This window comes from Brachyistius frenatus, unplaced genomic scaffold (assembly GCF_029030835.1).
Source record: "Brachyistius frenatus isolate BFR_SWC_R1_liver_20210118 unplaced genomic scaffold, ASM2903083v1 Contig_115, whole genome shotgun sequence".
Classification (NCBI taxonomy): Eukaryota; Metazoa; Chordata; class Actinopteri; family Embiotocidae; genus Brachyistius; species Brachyistius frenatus.
This window is the reverse complement of record NW_027210714.1, coordinates 772881-789825: the sequence shown is the minus strand read 5'-3', so window position 1 is coordinate 789825 and position 16945 is coordinate 772881. Positions and strand designations below refer to the sequence as shown.

The 16945-nt window shown below is 43.2% G+C and overlaps 2 protein-coding genes across 2 annotated transcripts in view; one reads left to right on the top strand and one right to left on the bottom strand.

Moving 5' to 3' along the window:
- Positions 1–16907, bottom strand: part of LOC138629388 (proteasome activator complex subunit 4B-like) — a 34993-nt gene extending 18086 nt beyond the window's left edge. The window contains exons 1-25 of the mRNA XM_069713044.1: positions 15930–16907; positions 15208–15348; positions 12325–12441; positions 10695–10739; positions 10272–10421; positions 9558–9621; positions 9008–9082; positions 8777–8899; positions 8585–8677; positions 8079–8257; positions 6687–6773; positions 5826–6012; positions 5361–5450; positions 4756–4820; positions 4378–4528; positions 3855–3953; positions 3515–3584; positions 2798–2865; positions 2076–2279; positions 1159–1316; positions 874–969; positions 638–693; positions 444–500; positions 304–359; positions 90–186 (exon numbers count right to left, since the gene is read on the bottom strand). Of these exons, the coding sequence (XP_069569145.1) occupies positions 90–186; positions 304–359; positions 444–500; positions 638–693; positions 874–969; positions 1159–1316; positions 2076–2279; positions 2798–2865; positions 3515–3584; positions 3855–3953; positions 4378–4528; positions 4756–4820; positions 5361–5450; positions 5826–6012; positions 6687–6773; positions 8079–8257; positions 8585–8677; positions 8777–8899; positions 9008–9082; positions 9558–9621; positions 10272–10421; positions 10695–10739; positions 12325–12441; positions 15208–15348; positions 15930–16123 (2722 nt within the window). The 5' untranslated portion in view covers positions 16124–16907. The remainder of the gene's footprint in view (positions 1–89; positions 187–303; positions 360–443; positions 501–637; positions 694–873; positions 970–1158; positions 1317–2075; positions 2280–2797; positions 2866–3514; positions 3585–3854; positions 3954–4377; positions 4529–4755; positions 4821–5360; positions 5451–5825; positions 6013–6686; positions 6774–8078; positions 8258–8584; positions 8678–8776; positions 8900–9007; positions 9083–9557; positions 9622–10271; positions 10422–10694; positions 10740–12324; positions 12442–15207; positions 15349–15929) is intronic.
- The window catches only part of LOC138629386 (thrombospondin-2-like), a 33122-nt gene that overhangs the window by 1977 nt on the left and 14200 nt on the right, over positions 1–16945 (top strand). The window lies entirely within an intron of this gene.

The following is a 16945-nucleotide window of genomic DNA, read 5'->3' as shown; positions in this document are numbered from 1 at the left end:
GTGTGTGTGTGTGTGTGTGTGTGTGTGTGTGTGTGTGTGTGTGTGTGTGTGTGTGTGTGTGTGTGTGTGTGTGTGTGTGTGTGTGTGTGTGTGAGCCATGGACTTCTTGACGAGAGTGAAGCTTTTCCAGCGTGAGTCAAACTCCCTCTTGTGAGTCCCTCGGAAAAACATGAGATCACTGAGGATCTGCAGTCAGACAGACAGACATACAAACTGTGAGACTTTCGCAGGCCTACCCATACCCCAGGGCAACATGGTAACATTTCATATATGGATCATAGAAAAATCCCAAGAGCTGGGCACCTTAATGATGACAAACAGTGACTTTGTGTCATCCTCCGAGTGCTCCAAGATGTGATCTGGATCGGAAAAAGGTGGATATAAATGACCTGTGCATTGCAATCACATTTCAAAGGGAGTGAGAAGGTAAAATCTTCACTCACGTAGCAGCAGTCTCATGGTTTGACAGATGGACTCTCTGTAGTTCTCCCGTGAATCATCTGGAAGGGAGGAGACACACAGGCATCCCCATATGGGCACAGAATGCAGGATGAGCGACCTTATCACCCACTGAAACTAACGGGAGAGACTACTCCTGCATGTTGGTTATGTGGCTGCCTGCTTCTTGTTTTCTTACCGTAGTCGACACCTATATTCAGCTTGATCTCCCCGAGATTCACCATGGAGGGCACCCTGAGAAGAAGCGAAAATGTGAGGAGGAAAACGTGACGAGCCTGCATGAAAATGAGTGTTTCTGTGTGTGTGTGTGTGTGTGTGTGTGTGTGTGTGTGTGTGTGTGTGTGTGTGTGTGTGTGTGTGTGTGTGTGTGTGTGTGTGTGTGTGTGTGTGTGTGTGTGCAGCTGCAGGTCTCACAGGTCAGATACGTGCGGTCCATCCAAAGGGGGCAGCGTGCTTCCAGCTCCAAGAAGGCAGTGCTGTACAACAGCAAGACTCTGCAACAACTCCTCCCTGTGAATCAGACAGCTCATTACAGCCCTTCAACCGCAGTGTGTTTGGGCACCCTTCTGTGCTCATGATTGGGCTTCGTCAAAAGCAGTGAGAGAAATATTTAAAGCACATATCATTTTTGGGAAGCAGGCAAATGTCAATTATCAGCATTGAAACGCTACAGTTTATTTGAGACAAATGACAGGACACCTGCTCATTGGCTGATCTCCAGAGACGTGGCCCTTGATTCGCTGCAGCTCGGGGTGCAGTAGGCGGGACAACAGCTGGGAGACAAAGTTCTCCTCCTCCTGACTGAGCACGTGCCAACACACACCCAAGTCTGCCACATCTCCAGCTCTGCCCCAGTCCTGCAGAGAGACACAGAGCGTTCTCTCACAAAGTTGCCAGTTCCAGTGGAACAACTGGCAGGCAAACCAGCACAACCAGTCAACTTTGAAAACCACAGACCTGTGTCATCTCCTGGTATTTGAAACACATGTAAAGGATAAAGACATCACCGAATGGAAAGACCAAAACAATTTATGCAGCAAACAGATCTATGATCAGAGTAGCAGATGAATCCAACTAGCAAAGATACAAAATGAAAGAAATTCTAAGAAATTCTAGTAAAGTACATCTAAAAGTACGAGATACAAAATCCTTGACCGTGAACTGCAGATGAAAAGGGGTTGATAGTTCAACGTTTGAAAAGCAGCGGTGGAATGCAGCTGTAATAGCTGCTACCGAGACATCAAAACAGACACACACTTCCCACGCGCTCCCATACAAAACATTTTGTTCAAGGTTTAGAAAGAAAGTTATTCCAGAGAATCTTTTCTCGGTGTGTGTGTGTGTGTGTGTGTGTGTGTGTGTGTGTGTGTGTGTGTGTGTGTGTGTGTGTGTGTGTGTGTGTGTGTGTGTGTGTGTGTGTGTGTGTGTGTGTGTGTGTGTGTGTGTGTGCGTGCGTGTGAGGTGGGGGGGGGGCTTCAGAGTGAAGCAGATAGAGTGAAGGAACTGGACTTAACTTTAGCATCACTTTCTATGATCAAATAATGGGGGTCACTGTTTCGTCTTTTAAAGTGACATCCTTTTGAGTCGTTGCAGTGTGTGTGTGTGTGTGTGTGTACCCGTATAGGGAGGTCAGCGTCAAAGCCTCCAGAGGTGCTGCGGTACTCGGTGGGATAGATGAGGGACAGCGACCGCAGTGTGTGCTCCAGCAGGCTGCAGGCAAGTGTGTACGCCCGTTTACAGCGCAGACGCACACACACACACAGGATCCGCTCCAGTTCCCCTTGGTATTTTAACAGCTGTTCACCATCCACACGGGTTACCTAAAAACAGCACACGCACACACGCACACACACACACACACACACACACACACACACACACACACACACACACACACACACACACACACACACAGGCAATTCAGTGGAGAGTTGTGTCTTAAATATTGAAGTTGTCCTGTAAATCACAGCGTCTGGCCCGCTCCCACTCGCATGAAGCTCCCAGGAGTAATAAAACAAAACAGAAAGAGTATCAATATGTTCTGGTTAACGACAAAGCTCTTTGATATTTATGACCGTGCACCGTGCACACTGCAAAAAATGTCTTTTGGTCATAGTTTTTCTCCTACAATGTCATAACACTAGTCTTTTTTTTTCTTTTAAATTTTAAGTCGAAATGTCCACCTGTTACACACTTTTCAAGTGTTTCCACTGATCCTAATAGAAGGAATAGACAGTAGTAGTAAAAGGTCATTTTAAGATTCAATAAAACGATTAGGTTTCTAGGATTTAAGTTGGGTTTTTTTAGAGTGTAGAGGAATGATAGCTCCCTCTCTCACCTCGGACAGCAGCTGAAGATTCCACAACAGCTCCTTATCCAGCTCCTCTTCGCTCTGCAGCTCCTCATCTACACACACACACACACACACACACACACACACACACACACACACACACACACACACACACACACACACACACACGAAGAAGCTAAATCATGTACTGTATTGCTCTACTGACAGACTGAGCTGCTTTTACAGAATTTTGGGGTCATTTCAGTTTTCAACCATGCTAGCGATGTATCTTTAGGGACTATTGGAGGAATTTGGCACAGACATTCATGGTGTCGCCAGGATGGATTGTCATAACATCATGCTGATCACATAGTTAATCCCGATGCTAATGTTCTTAAACATTTTTCCATTTAAAGAACACTTTGTACATTAGCTGATAAAAGTCTAGTTCTATTGTTAGACAGAAAAATGATTCACAAACAGTTGATCTTTTTTTTAACATTTTTTAAAATTCTCTTATGTCTTCAAACTGTGTCTCATAAAATCTTTGAATTCTTCTGGGATCACTGTAAACTGGTGTGAACAACCTAAGGAATTTAGCTTTATCATTTCAACTTGCAGTAAATTAACTCGTTCAGGACTCATTCGATTCTTGAGGCCTTTAACAGTCCTCATGCAAGCATGTTTATATCTTCTCTACACACACACACACACACACACACTGGACTATTCTACATACAGTACACACAGCCTGGTACTGACTGTCAGTAATGTGGAAGATGACGCTGCAGCAGTGAGGGATGAACAGACGGAGAGACTCAGCGGGATGACACTGCAAACACAAACACAAACACACAGGCAAAAGGCATGCATACGCCAGTAGGCACACACACATTTAGACGCCCAGTCACAAACACAAGCATGCAGAAAATCAGGCAGAGTGAATCATGAAAATGAAGATGTAACACAGTAAATGAGCATGAAACTAAACTAAAACGTGCAAGTGAAGGTAAAAATTAAGTCTGCATTATGCATGACTCTATGAGATTGTGTAATGTGCTTAAAAAAGAGAAATGAGATGCAGATATGAACACACGCATACCTTTACCGCAGCTCTGCACATGTCAGCCACCATCCTGCCCGACACGCACGTCTCAAAGATGTTGGAGGTGGCAAAGTTGTACACTTTCTGCAACGCAACCTGACGTAAAGACACAGTTTAGGACGATCACATGATGTAGTTTGTGTGTTAAAAGCTTTTTTAAGCCTGTTAAAGAACCTTTTCGACATAAAGTGCACGCTTTATGGCATTTCTCAATTCATTAGCAAGTAACACTGTGGAAATCTCTCGTGAAATAACCAAAACTGATGCCACTTTGGCAGAAAACATTGTGTTCATGTTAGATGCCATTGCTCAGAGTAAGAAGCTGATTGAGACAATAAGTTTTCAGGGTCCCTGAGGGGAGCCGTCTGAGTTAGAAACTAATAAAAAAGAGTTTAGTTGAGGTCAGACTACGGCGAGGAGTTGGGGATTAGTGAATTAATGAACTTAAGCAAAGAAAATGTTGTTAACCTCAAAACAAGGGTGTTGCCGTGACAATTGCGCGAGTGTGTTCATGCACTACCTTGTATATTTCTGTGGAGCACTGTGTTAAGATAGTGCTCACGGTAGAGGAGAGGCCGAGCTCCACCAGGCTCTCCAAATGAGTCTGGGTATCCGTCTCCGTCTCGTCTCTTGTCTGTTCCAGAGTACTGCTGTCTATCAGAGCAAAACACCTGCACATGTACGCAAGGACACACACAAATACACAAACACACACTTAAAACACTTGTCGGTGATGAAAATGTCAGCAGCGTTACGGTGGCAACAAAAACCCCAAAAGCGCTGTTTTACGCGCGTGTCGTCGAGAGTGGTGCATTTCAAACAGAAAGACACATTCGTATTCAGACACTGACAACAAAGCTTCACTAAGTGACAGTCGGACTCGTTAATTTATCTCTACCTGTCCAGGAACTGCAGCACGAAGTCTTCAAACTCAGCCGATGCAAAACACAGATCCTTTTCTATCTGCAGGGGAGAAATGGAGATGACTAGTGAGGGTATTTGTGTAATACTCGTGTGCTTTGGTTTATGTCTTTGTAATGTGAGCTAGTTTTATTCCAGACTCGCAGTTGTGAACTTGTGTTCCCGCCTCCGCCATCCATTCAAGTTACAGTTTACATCTCTGTCTGTCCAGACTCATATAAGATAGGTAGTGAAGACTGTGACGAAATTTGGCAAATATAGCTGATTTTGATTGAACATAAAGCTGAAGATCTGAAAGTAGGTAATGCTTCAAATATGAATGTTGCTGCAAAAGAAGCAACCAATTTTGTACGATCATAAAGTGTTGTTTTGTTAAACTCACGCAGATTTCAACTTATTATAGTAACCAAATGTATTCGACACCAGAATGTCTCGTCTCTCAACTCGGACAGTAAACACCGAAAACAGAATCAGTCACAGATGCTCTTCCTTTCTCCGTAGGTGATGTCGGGACTTTTGCTCTCGCTTATATTTGTCTAATCTTCTTTATGAATGATTAGTTAACGCGTGCTGTGTGTGTACCTCTGTGAGATCAGCGTGCCGTGAAGGAGCAGACGAACAATCCACCAAAGGCACCAGAGTGGTGTAGGTGGCGATGAACTGGAACGTTATCTGGACAGAGAAGCACAGCGGGAAACAGATCGATTTACATCGTCTGACGTGATCACGGTGTAAATAACCTACCAGATGTCAGCCGAATAGCTTTTTCAAATGTATTAATTTATTCTGGTGTGATGGATTAATACAGTCTGGAGAAAATGAGCACACCAGAAGAGAGAGAACCAATCCATTTTACAATTCAAGCAGAAACTGAAGCCTATGCCACATTAATTGCGGGTTCTTCAAACTGAGATATTCATTCCACTTTCAGGAATTATTAATAGGATAGACCTGAGTATACAAGAAGGGAATTTAATCAGCGAGAGCTCTATTGTCTACTTGTCGAACAATTCTTCTTCATTACTAATCAGCACATCCATTACTCACCATGCACTTGCTGAAGTCATTGGGGTCCACCCCTGGCAGGGAGCCCATGAGCAGTGGGAGCACGTGTGCACGGCCCTCTGGGTAATGGTTGTTAGGGGAAACCAGGCTGCGAGCCATGCCGATCATGCAGCTGAGGGTGGCGGTGAGCGTGTGCGGCTCAGTCAGGGTCTCCATTGCAGCATAGGTCCTGTTATACACGAGACGGGAGGAGGTAAACAGTTAAATAAGATGAGATGAATGAGACAGGTGCACGTTGGTGCTCTGAAAAGTTCATTTTTGTAGTTTGGTTACCAACACTGCAGCAGTTGCAGCAGTTCAAGGAGGAAAATGAGATACTATTGATGTGCAAACCCTTAGCGCCTGATTGCCGTAATTGGTGTCGACGTTCAAACTCTGAGCGCACAGACATGATATACATAAATTCACACATGCGGTGTGACTAAGACTTCCCGTAGAAATCACAGAAAAATGAGGCTCCTCATAACTCCAGAACCTGCCGAAGAATCATCATGTTTTTAAGTTTTCTTCATCGTTAAAAGTAATCTAGGTAAAGTTCCCCGTTCATTCACAGGTACACTGCAAACAGGAACTGCTTTTACCTAATTCTGCATGTTTTTTAAAAGTGTCAATTTGACAAAATAGAAACAAAATACGCAAAAAAAAATCAAGGCCCAAATTGTAACCTTACTGACTTGATTGCAACATTATACTTCCTGTTTATATGCTGTTTATACCCTCCCACATCACAGTAAGGCAAAGAATAATACAAATAATAATAATAATAATAATAGGAGTGAAAAAATGCATTAATATTAACGGAAATATTTTTGACAGCGCATCAAAATGGTTCATAGAACTTACTTCTCCAGTACAGGTGGGATGGCCAGTTCTGGTGTGAGGAGAGCCAGGTTCTGAAGAGCATAGGCTGCATCTGTGCTGCCAGTTTTACTGCAAATCACCAGGAGAGGGCAAATTAACACCCAACAGCATGCAGTACAGTGTCAACAACAACAACAACAACAACAACAACAGCGCACACACGCACAAACAGATAATCACACATGATCTGTCTTTGTACAGATTAGGCGTGCTGTGGCTGAGGACGCCGTGTTCAGGCCAAGTGTGTGCAGTGATTAGATTCACTAGTGAGCCACTACAGTTAGACAACGGGGCTGGCGCCGATTCAAATGGTAGCTATATCTAATGGCTGTTTACACGGTTGACACTAAGACAGAGTCACTGAAATTCAGTTGAAATAGTATTTAGATGTAAAAGAACAACCTTTAACATTTAAACCTTGGACCAGTTTCAGCCTGGGGGATTTTGAGGTCAAAAGGTTGTCTAAAGTATCACGGGGGTTTTAGCTAACTGTAATATTTGGTGGAAAAGGGACGTTATCGTCAAAATATAGGATAGCGGGAAGGTGGAAAACCAAAATATGCAGTCAGAATCTATTTGTGAATGCGAGGTCTGGCTCCGAAAGTATGGAGAAATTCTGGTCATTACACGTCGTTTAACAGGACCGCTAACTTGCTCTGACTATGCAACAGAATGGTCACACCTACACCCACAATGACACCTATGGTATCTATTTCTGCGGGAATAGAAATAATTTCTACCGGCACTCTCCACATGTGGTCGGCTTGCACCGATTTTGTCTATATCATCTTACAACTTATTTTTACAGAATGTAAAAGTTTACTTGATTATTTTCTGGGGCTTCTCGATTAGTCTCGATTGCTCTCATTAGTTTGTTTCCACTCGGGTGATTTTACCGTTTTACTAATCATATCCTGCTCTGCTCTATCAATTGCTTTCTTACCACATAGTACATTTTGCTGTAAAGCTGCTCTTCAAGTATTTTTAAAAATGACTTTACCATATGTTAATGATACTGAGTTACTATGTTTTTTTTTTTGGTAGTGATCCAGCTGTTAGGAGACGGGTTGACAGTTCAATCCCCAACTCCTTTCCACGCCTAAAGTTCCTCCTAATTGCAGGCCAACGCTTTACATATCAGCTCCATCATCTTTGTGAGTGAGTGTGTGTGAATGGGAGAATGAAGTAGAAATTGTGAAGCACTTTTTGCAAGGTGAAAAAAACGGCGCTGTCATCAGGGTTTTAAGGAAGCCGTTTTCATTCACTACTGTATGACAGATGTCACCTCGAGCTCATCATGTCATGTTAAGTCTCGTGGCTTTCTTGTGCAAGTTATCCGTGTTTATGAGGCTAACTTTTACCAGGGTGCAGTACCTGAACATGGCCAGCAGGGCGGCTCCAATGAGGCTGCGTGTGAACTCCTGCAGGTCGGCATCAGTCAACCTTTGCCTCTCGGGGACCAGCGTGATCCAGCTCGGGACGGCGTGACGTTCCCGGTGCACGCGGCGCACAACACTCGCCGGGAGACGCTGCAGCAGCCGCATCAGTCGAGCCTGCAGGCACACATGTACGTTCTCTATTAGCTTTATCGCCCGCGGACACGTCCACACACTCTGCCGTGAACAGACCTGTGATATCGCTATTTTCTGCAGCAGTTTATTACTTTGCTGTTGGTGCAAAGAGAGCCAGCCACGTCCTGAATGACAGGTTATAAATCAAAGGAGTGCGACAGCAAGCAGCTCAAGATGCAGTCACAACTTGTTCACATTGTGAGCGTGCGTGTGCGTGTGTGTGTGTACGTGTGTGTGTGTGTGTGTGTGTGTGTGTGTGTGTGTGTGTGTGTGTGTGTGTGTGTGTGAGAGTCAGAGAAGGAGACTTACCTGCCAGCGGCCGTGATTGGAGGGATGGTAGAAGGAGGCGATGCTGTTGAAGAGGCAGGTCAGTTCTTTCTGTGCAGGGTTTCCTGGTCCGCCCTGCAGGGATCAACAGCAAATTAACAGGGGCAATTAAACACTTGCAATAAAATACAAATATTTTTGTGTATGTTTTCTTCTGGTGTGAACAGTGTGTACCAGAAGTGCTGTGATCCACAACACCAAGTGTCCGATGTCATATGAGTTGATAAGATACCGCGGTGCCACCATCTGACTGACCCCAACTGGAAGGTTCAGACTGCGCAGGATCCTGGTGAAGATCTACACAAACACCCACAAGTTTTAGCTCACTCTTTTGGCCCAGCAGGCCGCAGTGAATTACATTAACAGACACACATGTATATCCATATAGTTTTGCTAATGACTCACAGTGGGAATATAAGGGGTCCAGTCCACGTAGCCGATGTTATCGTTGGCGAGGCGAGCAAATAGGTTCACTAAGTGCTGCGAGAAAACAGGAAAAAAAATCACTGTGAGTACGAAGAACATTCCCAGAAGTGAACTCTGTCATTCCAAGAATTAAATATAGACACCTTGAAATAGAAAAGAGTAAGAGCGCACAAATTTTATCTGCACACGCCGAGTGGAAACCGACAATCCTTTAGCAACATCTCCACATTTCAATCAATTGCCATCAGGAAATGTAGAAAAATGTGTCATTACAAATTATCCAGTTTAAAAGAAATGGAAAGCTGCATGATCCATTGCTCAATAAATCAAAGATATTTGTAAAAAAAAAATCCACCACTTGGAGTTCCATATTTATGAGGAAATTTCAGAGGTGGAATTTTCATTAATTTCAATTTAATGTGACATAACGCATTTTAAATTCACAGGTTATAAAAGTAGGAATAAACTTATTTCAAAAGGCTCAGAAAAAAAAAAAGTGGAATCCTGCGAGTATGTATGTGTGCCTCACCCCTTCCCAGCTCGGCTGATTTTGCACCGACATCCAGAGATTCATTAATTCATCAAACCACAACCTGAAAACACACAAAAAAGAGCATTGTATTCACATCCAATGACACACACACACCTGAGGCTGAATCCCCCTCATTTATCTCCTGTCCTCAAAATATGAACTCCCTCCCACTCCTGTATGTTTACGAGGAAAGAGAGAAAAAAACTGAAACGGAAAGATAGAGTATGAAAGATGATGTATTGTGGAAAACTGTGCGGAAACCGCTTATGAATCCAAGAGTAAATCCAGAAAAATAGCTCGCAAAAAGAGCGAATACACTAAAAGCTGTGAAGGGGGCTTCGGTGGCTGGAGCACTGTCACGGAGAGCACGGAGAAAGAGGGGCAAAGATTTTCCAGTGGAGCAAAAAAAAAAAGGAGCGAGGAAACAAGAAAAACATTATTCATTGACGCTCCCACGTGTAAACCCTTCCACAGCCTGGAAATGTGTACATACATGACTCTTAATGCAACATTTTATTTTATAAACATACACTTAATACCACGTTAAAAGGGTAAGTTTATATTTACAGGACTGCAACATATTGTACCTGTTCCCGGTGGCAGGCTGAGTGCTTTTGGTAAACTTTCTAAGGTCTTTGTTTCAGCTCTGGCTCAGACAAGCTGGCGTATAAAGCTGTTTCTAAACACAGCCATTCAAGTTGGCCCACTTACTGGAAGCCCTGGCTTTGTTCCTCCGGGGGCATGATGGTGGGCAGGAACAGCTCCATGTTGCTGATCGCCTTCTGCATGGCCACGTCAAACACACACAGCAGGGGGCGCCACTCATCCAGCATCTCCTGGGTGGATGATGCGGGGAAATACCTGAGAAATCCCCAAGAGCGTGCACATACACACGCACGCGCGCACGCACACACACACACACACACACACACACACACACACACACACACACACACACACACACGCACACACGCAGGGAGAGCCAAAGACATCCATGAGCACAAATAGATGCAGACAAGCAAAGAGAGCGAAAGAGACAAACACACATTGATCTACAGTACACAGCTCAACCGAAGATCAAAGCCATACATTATCTGCTGCACAAATTACATGATCACAGAGGACGAGACTTACAGTCTGCAGCTTTTGATCAAAGCCTTCAAAATGTGGTCCACTGAGCTGCAAACAAGCAGAGAGAGGAGGTGTGTGAGGCTGTGTGTGTTTAGAGTCTTAACTATCTTATGAGATCCAAATGTCTCCATAAAAACCTCTTGAACACTCAGACAGCAACTAAAAATGACTTTATTAATCAATTCATCTGTTAGTTACTTTTTCCCATTGATCTTTAAGTCGGCTCTGAAAATAGATCCACTTGTTTTGTCTGACTAACAGTCCCAAAGCATATAATCGTTTAATGGTAATGTAAAACAGTAAAGTATCCTTTGCTTGATAAGTGACCATTTTAACCCTTGTTTATTTACATACACCCTGATTACAGCCACACAGTTGACAGATATTCACACCTGGAACTGCCCAGTACGACTCATAGATGCATTCGGGTGAAAATTGAATTCCTAGCACATCAGGCAAACCATTTTTATTTTCCTCTCTGTTTTTGCTCTACATTCTCCGGCTCATTGCACCAACATATTTTGACTGACCTCACCCGCTCCGCTGATAGACTTAACATTGGGATGACGTCGTGTGCATAAAAGTACCTTTTCTAGGCTCTGGGACAGTTTTGCAAATCTAAAACCGACATGGTTTCACATTTTATGATACAAAAACAATAGCTGATCTTGTTTCACAGTAACTGTTTTATCTTTTTTTTAAATGGCAGTCTATGGAGACAGTGTTTTTGGGATGCTTGGTTGTTAGAATGGATCAGCCGCAGAGAGGCTAAACTCTACACTGCTGTGATTGGTTGTTTAGCTGTCAATCACGGGTCCCTATCTTTAATCCGAACACTAATCTTAACCCTCCCGCACCGTATCAACCAATCACAGCAAGAGCATCCCTCCCGCAGATCCAATCTAGCGTCAGCCTTTTGGCATTCCCGGGTATTTTTGTCAATGCATCAACGCGGCTGATCTGTTGGCCACTGGTGTAATTGGGGATAAGGCCCTTGCTGAAAAGCACCTTTGATTAATTTACTATCAAAGTCATTTAAGAAAATAGGTTTAGATTTGGATTTCAGGTTTCAAATATTATTGTAATACAATTGGACTAATCTCGTTAATGTCTACAGTAAACATGAAGCTACAGCCAGCAGACAGCTAGCTCGCAGGAAAACAGCTCACCTGGCACCTTTAAAAGTTCATGTTTTATTTGTTACAGCATATATGGGACAATTTCTTGGTCAGGACCAGTTACTGGGTTTTAGGTCAAAGTCAACCATTCCAGATCATTACTAGTCCCCAGACTGAAAACCAGTCCAGGACAGACCCCTTTGAAATGAATGGTGTTAGCTTTGGATGTGCTGGTTGGTGAGTTTTAATTTGTTGAGGCAGAGCCAGGCTGCCTGTTTCCTCTCGTTTCTAGTTCTTATGTTTCATATTCAGTCTACAGACATGGGAGTGGCATCGATTCTCTCATTTAATGGCACGAAAATCCCCACACCGATCATTTTCCTTGATGCAGATAGGTATTTTGGATCAGGTTTGTGTGGGCAGTACCATTCAAAAAAAAAATGTAAAAAATGGCATATAAAAAGCAGGTAAATTGATAGAAAGGCTACATGTACAATGAAGGTAAAGCTACATACTTGGGGAACCAGATGAGCCCCAGGTGTTCAGTTTTGGAGTAGATGACACTTTTGTACAGATCATAGAGCGGTTGCCACGGCAACTGTAGGTCATCCCTCGACAGCAGTTCCTTCTTCCTGTTGGAAAAAAGAAGTCACTTATCAGCCTTTTAAATAAAGCTTTTGCAGGACTCCAGGCAGGTTTTTTTTATTTATTTTTTTTACAATAGCTATTCAAACCTTTGAAAACCTCCTGACGGTAATAATGTTGTACTGAAGTGAGAGACTGCGGGGTATCTCGAGGGAAAATGAGTCACCGCCTCACCGCCTCACTGGCTGCACTGACATGACGGCCGATCACAGACGTGTCGGCAAACACGTTCTTTATGTTAGTTAAGCAGAACTGGACTGACAGCTGCAGACATTAACTGTAATTTTCAGGTTTAGACTCAGCTGGTATAAAACTCTCACAATACTCTCCTATATGGAACTCCATAGAGAAAAAAATTAAACATGTTTAAGATCTAAAAGTAGACATAACTGGTTTTCTGCAAGCTAACCACACACTGAAATTACTTTCTTCTATCACTTTGAGTTTTTCAAACACCCTCCTCAGCTTTTAGATTGCACAGTAAACGCTGTGCCACTATTGAGCATTTTACAGGCTTTAAAATGGAGCAGATTTTTTTTTTTTAATCCTCCCGAGAACTTTCACATTGCTTTCTTTGTACTCCATTACTTAGTTATTTGTAAAATCACAATTTTTTTTACAGGATTAAACCTCACAGAAAGGTTTGAGAGTCCCTGCACTGCAGAATATGCAGTTTCCACAACCTCGTATTGCTCTTGTCTCCTCCTCTCTCATTCATCTAACAGACTTTGAACGGACTCTCATCAGGGAGATTTGAAAAATGAAGGAAAAAGACGAGAGAAAAAAAAAAAAAGGCATATTGAGACCTGATGTTTGGCACTTAATATACGGTTAGCCCAGATCTTTCTCTTTTCATCTGATGGAAAACACTCAGACAAATGACATCGGCATTAAGATGTTGTTTTGTGATAGATGTGAAAATTATGGAAACAACAGGAGACAAATAGGACGTGATGAATGTGACCGTCTTGGAGAATATCCGACTGTCGCCGGAAAAGTGGCACATCTGATCGGAGAGACAAAGGCGGGCGAATAACGAAATAGGTTATAGCTTAAAGACAAATAAATGTACCGTTAAGGCAACGTACTTCACTCTCCTTTTACTTGGTATGAGTGAGTCTGCAAGGACATTTATTAAAGTCTATATATAGCTGTATGAAGTATTTATTTTTTACCTAAGTGTCTCCTTTTTATGCACCGTAAAATATTGAAACTGCAACTCCAAAACATTTTACAGGGCTTGTTTTGCTCCATTGGTAATTACCCGCTGTCAAATAAACAAAGCTGTTTAGTTTCGTCACTAAAAAGCAAGACTCCCTCCTAAATTTTACTTCAATAAAATACCCATTTCAAACTATTTAATGAGCCACTGGAGAAGAGCTGAACCCTTCAGTAGGATTTGAACCAGATTAACCTTCCAAACTGAATATAAAGTCAAAACTAGCTCCAACCTCAACAGCAGAAACATTTATTAAAGACTTTTACTAGTTATGGAATATTTTTTTCGTACTTTGATTTGGTAAGTAAAGAATCTGAGGACTTTTTCCACTCCATCATCACTTAAGAAATGTGTGATGAGGGAAGGAACACACTTGCCGCTCTGGACTTAGGCTGATACTGTAAATCTGGAACTAAAGATCTGTTAAAACTTCAGTACCTACAGGTGCATTTTGTAAAACTATAGTACACTTTATTTATGTAGATTTTAGTTTTTATTTGTAGAAGGAACCAGGGTGTCGTTTTTTTCTTTTATAAGTCAAGGTCTCACGTTGATCCCACAATTACTGTTGGATGTTTGAGTTACTGTTGCCAATTTTATGCTTTTTGTCCAGTTTTGTTTGTTGGTTTGTCTGTCTGCTTCGTTAGCAGGATATCCCAAAAACATAAGGCTTTAATACAAGTAACATTTCTAAAGAACTTTTCCCTATGGTCTAAAGAACAGTAGACTAGTTCTGCTGTTTATCTGGAATTAGGTATTTTTTGCTAATTTCTTAGACGCTGTGGTATTGCATCTTCTTGGTTGCACAGTGCTCAGTATTTATTTTGATTCAGACCCTGATCTCGGTGCAGATGCAACATTGTGTTTTCTATAATTGCGATGCCCTGGTGGAGGTATTTTCTCTCTAAATGCTTTCTAAATTACACATATTTCTCTTCCTCATCTCTGCGGGTTGTTTGAATCAACAAATGGCTGCGCTCCAGATGGCAGAGAGGTAAGTGAAAAATCCACTTTAACGTGTCATGCGACTTGACATCAGTATACCACTTGTAGCGCGGTGATGTTTACCAACTGGACTGCCCGCTGATCTCATTATACTAAAAGAAAGGGCAAGAGAGGCTCATGCTGGGGAGTTCAGCTTTCGAAGGTCAAAAGCTTTCGTTGCCGTATCAAAATGTCTGACTATCGCTGCTCATCGTACTAAATATAAGTGTTTGTGTCGTGTTTTATAAGTTACACAGTTTAATGTGCTGTACTGCGTAGTGTAACTCATCCATCCACGTAGCAGAAGGCTACCCACACATCCTTCTCCGCAGCCACATCCTCCAGCTCGTCCTGGGGGATCCCGAGGCATTCCCCGGCCAGATGGGATATATAACCCTTCCAGCAATGTTCTGCGCTTGCCCCGGGGTCCGCAGGGAGGTGGCAGACTCAGAGGCCTGAACCACATCAACTGACTTCTGTTATGAATGTGAAGGGGCTGCAACTCGTCACCAAAGGTGTGTGGGTGTTTGCGTGTTGGTGTCACACCCACTTGAGAAGCTGAATGAGCAGCCTGGCGTAGGTCTGCATCATGTGCGGCTCCAGGTCGGGCAGCGTGACCAACTCGTAGAGCAGCTTGATGAAGAGAATGTGGTCCTCTTTGCTGAACCTGCGCCCGTACAGTTTCAGGAACCTGAAAGGGGGGAGGGGTTACACATTCGGTGAGCAGCTGATTGTAGTTGTCCCATATTCTCAAAACAGCAGATACACAGCTTCAGTGACGCACTATCCCATATATGAAACCTTGACTAATTGAACCTGAACCGATGCCAATCGAATTAAAAGTCCAGTCTTTATTTAAACTTAAAGGGCAGAACACCTTTGCCCCAATGTCCTCTGAAAACAGGTCAATCAAGGCACCTGCTTGCTTCTTAAATGCTCATATGCACTGATATTTTTTTACACTTCATTTATTTAAAGTGCATTAGACTGAATAATCTACTTGGTTTGTGCCATATTTTAATGGATTTTTACACCTCAAGCCACAGACACATACAATGTAGTCCAATACAATAGATTAGAGGAGGTTATTATTTTTTTGTTGTAGTTGTTACTACACCACAGAGGTATTGATTTAACTCCGTAACAATTTATTGTAAGGATGTAGTTCCTTGTTTTGACCATTGCTATGAACTATCAGTAATTCATTATAGGCTAACTTATCTTCTTCAGGGAGCCCATATCCGGAGGACCACCCTTTGCTTCAACACTTACGAGAAAAGTTTTCTGGACCAGAAAGCGACCCCGGGCCACAGCTCTCTGACGAGAACAGCTCTGCACAGGTTGGCTTTGATCTCCGCCAGCAGCTCCGTGGCCTCCCGGTCCAACCGGTCAGAGTAAGGCAGCAGGCCGTTATACACAATCTCCTTCTGCGGGGTAAACCCAGCCATGTCCCCGTCCACGGTCATATCCCACAGTTAGTCAGGTCACTTTTCTTGTCGTATCCGCGCGTAAAAGTGGGTGGGTGGGAGGGGGGCAAAGAAAAACCGTTGCTCTTTATCTAATGAACGTTGCGCCCTCTGGGAAGCGCGCTGCCGGCGTTAGTGGCCATAATCCGCTGTGTCCAGCCACAGTGGGCGGAAAGCAGGCGATCACAGAGGGGAAAGTATGTCACGCTAATTGAGCTGCGCAAAGCACTGAGCGCCGAGGGGGCCGCAGTTCCGCTCTGGCCTGCAATGTCATGCACTGCGTCACCTCTCACTTCACACCTCACAGATGTCTGCTGAGCTCAGGGAGGAGGAGGGGAGGGGGTGCAGGGTTCGTGCGCGACCGTGACGTAATGCATAATTGAAATGAGTGGCCGACAGGTCGGTAGAAAGGGTGCATCACTACCAAGGTCAAGCTTTGATTCCACCCTAATACCAGAAGGCTTTGATATACGAAGACTTTCATGTATGACTGGCAGGGATCCTGGAATGCATCATTGTGGTCTACAAATCCCACAGGTCCCTTCGCGATTTCGTCCAGCAAACTAATCTGCAGAATATTAGGATGAGCTGATAAATGGATTAATGCTCCTCCCTTGTTCTACTGACCCACAGTGACTGTAAATGGGATAAACAAAGGGCTGCACTGTCTGGAGCATTTATTGAGTCAGCATCTATCTATCTATCTATCTATCTATCTATCTATCTATCTATCTATCTATCTATCTATCTATCTATCTATCTATCTATCTATCTATCTATCTATCTATCTATCTATCTATCTATCTATCTATCTATCTATCT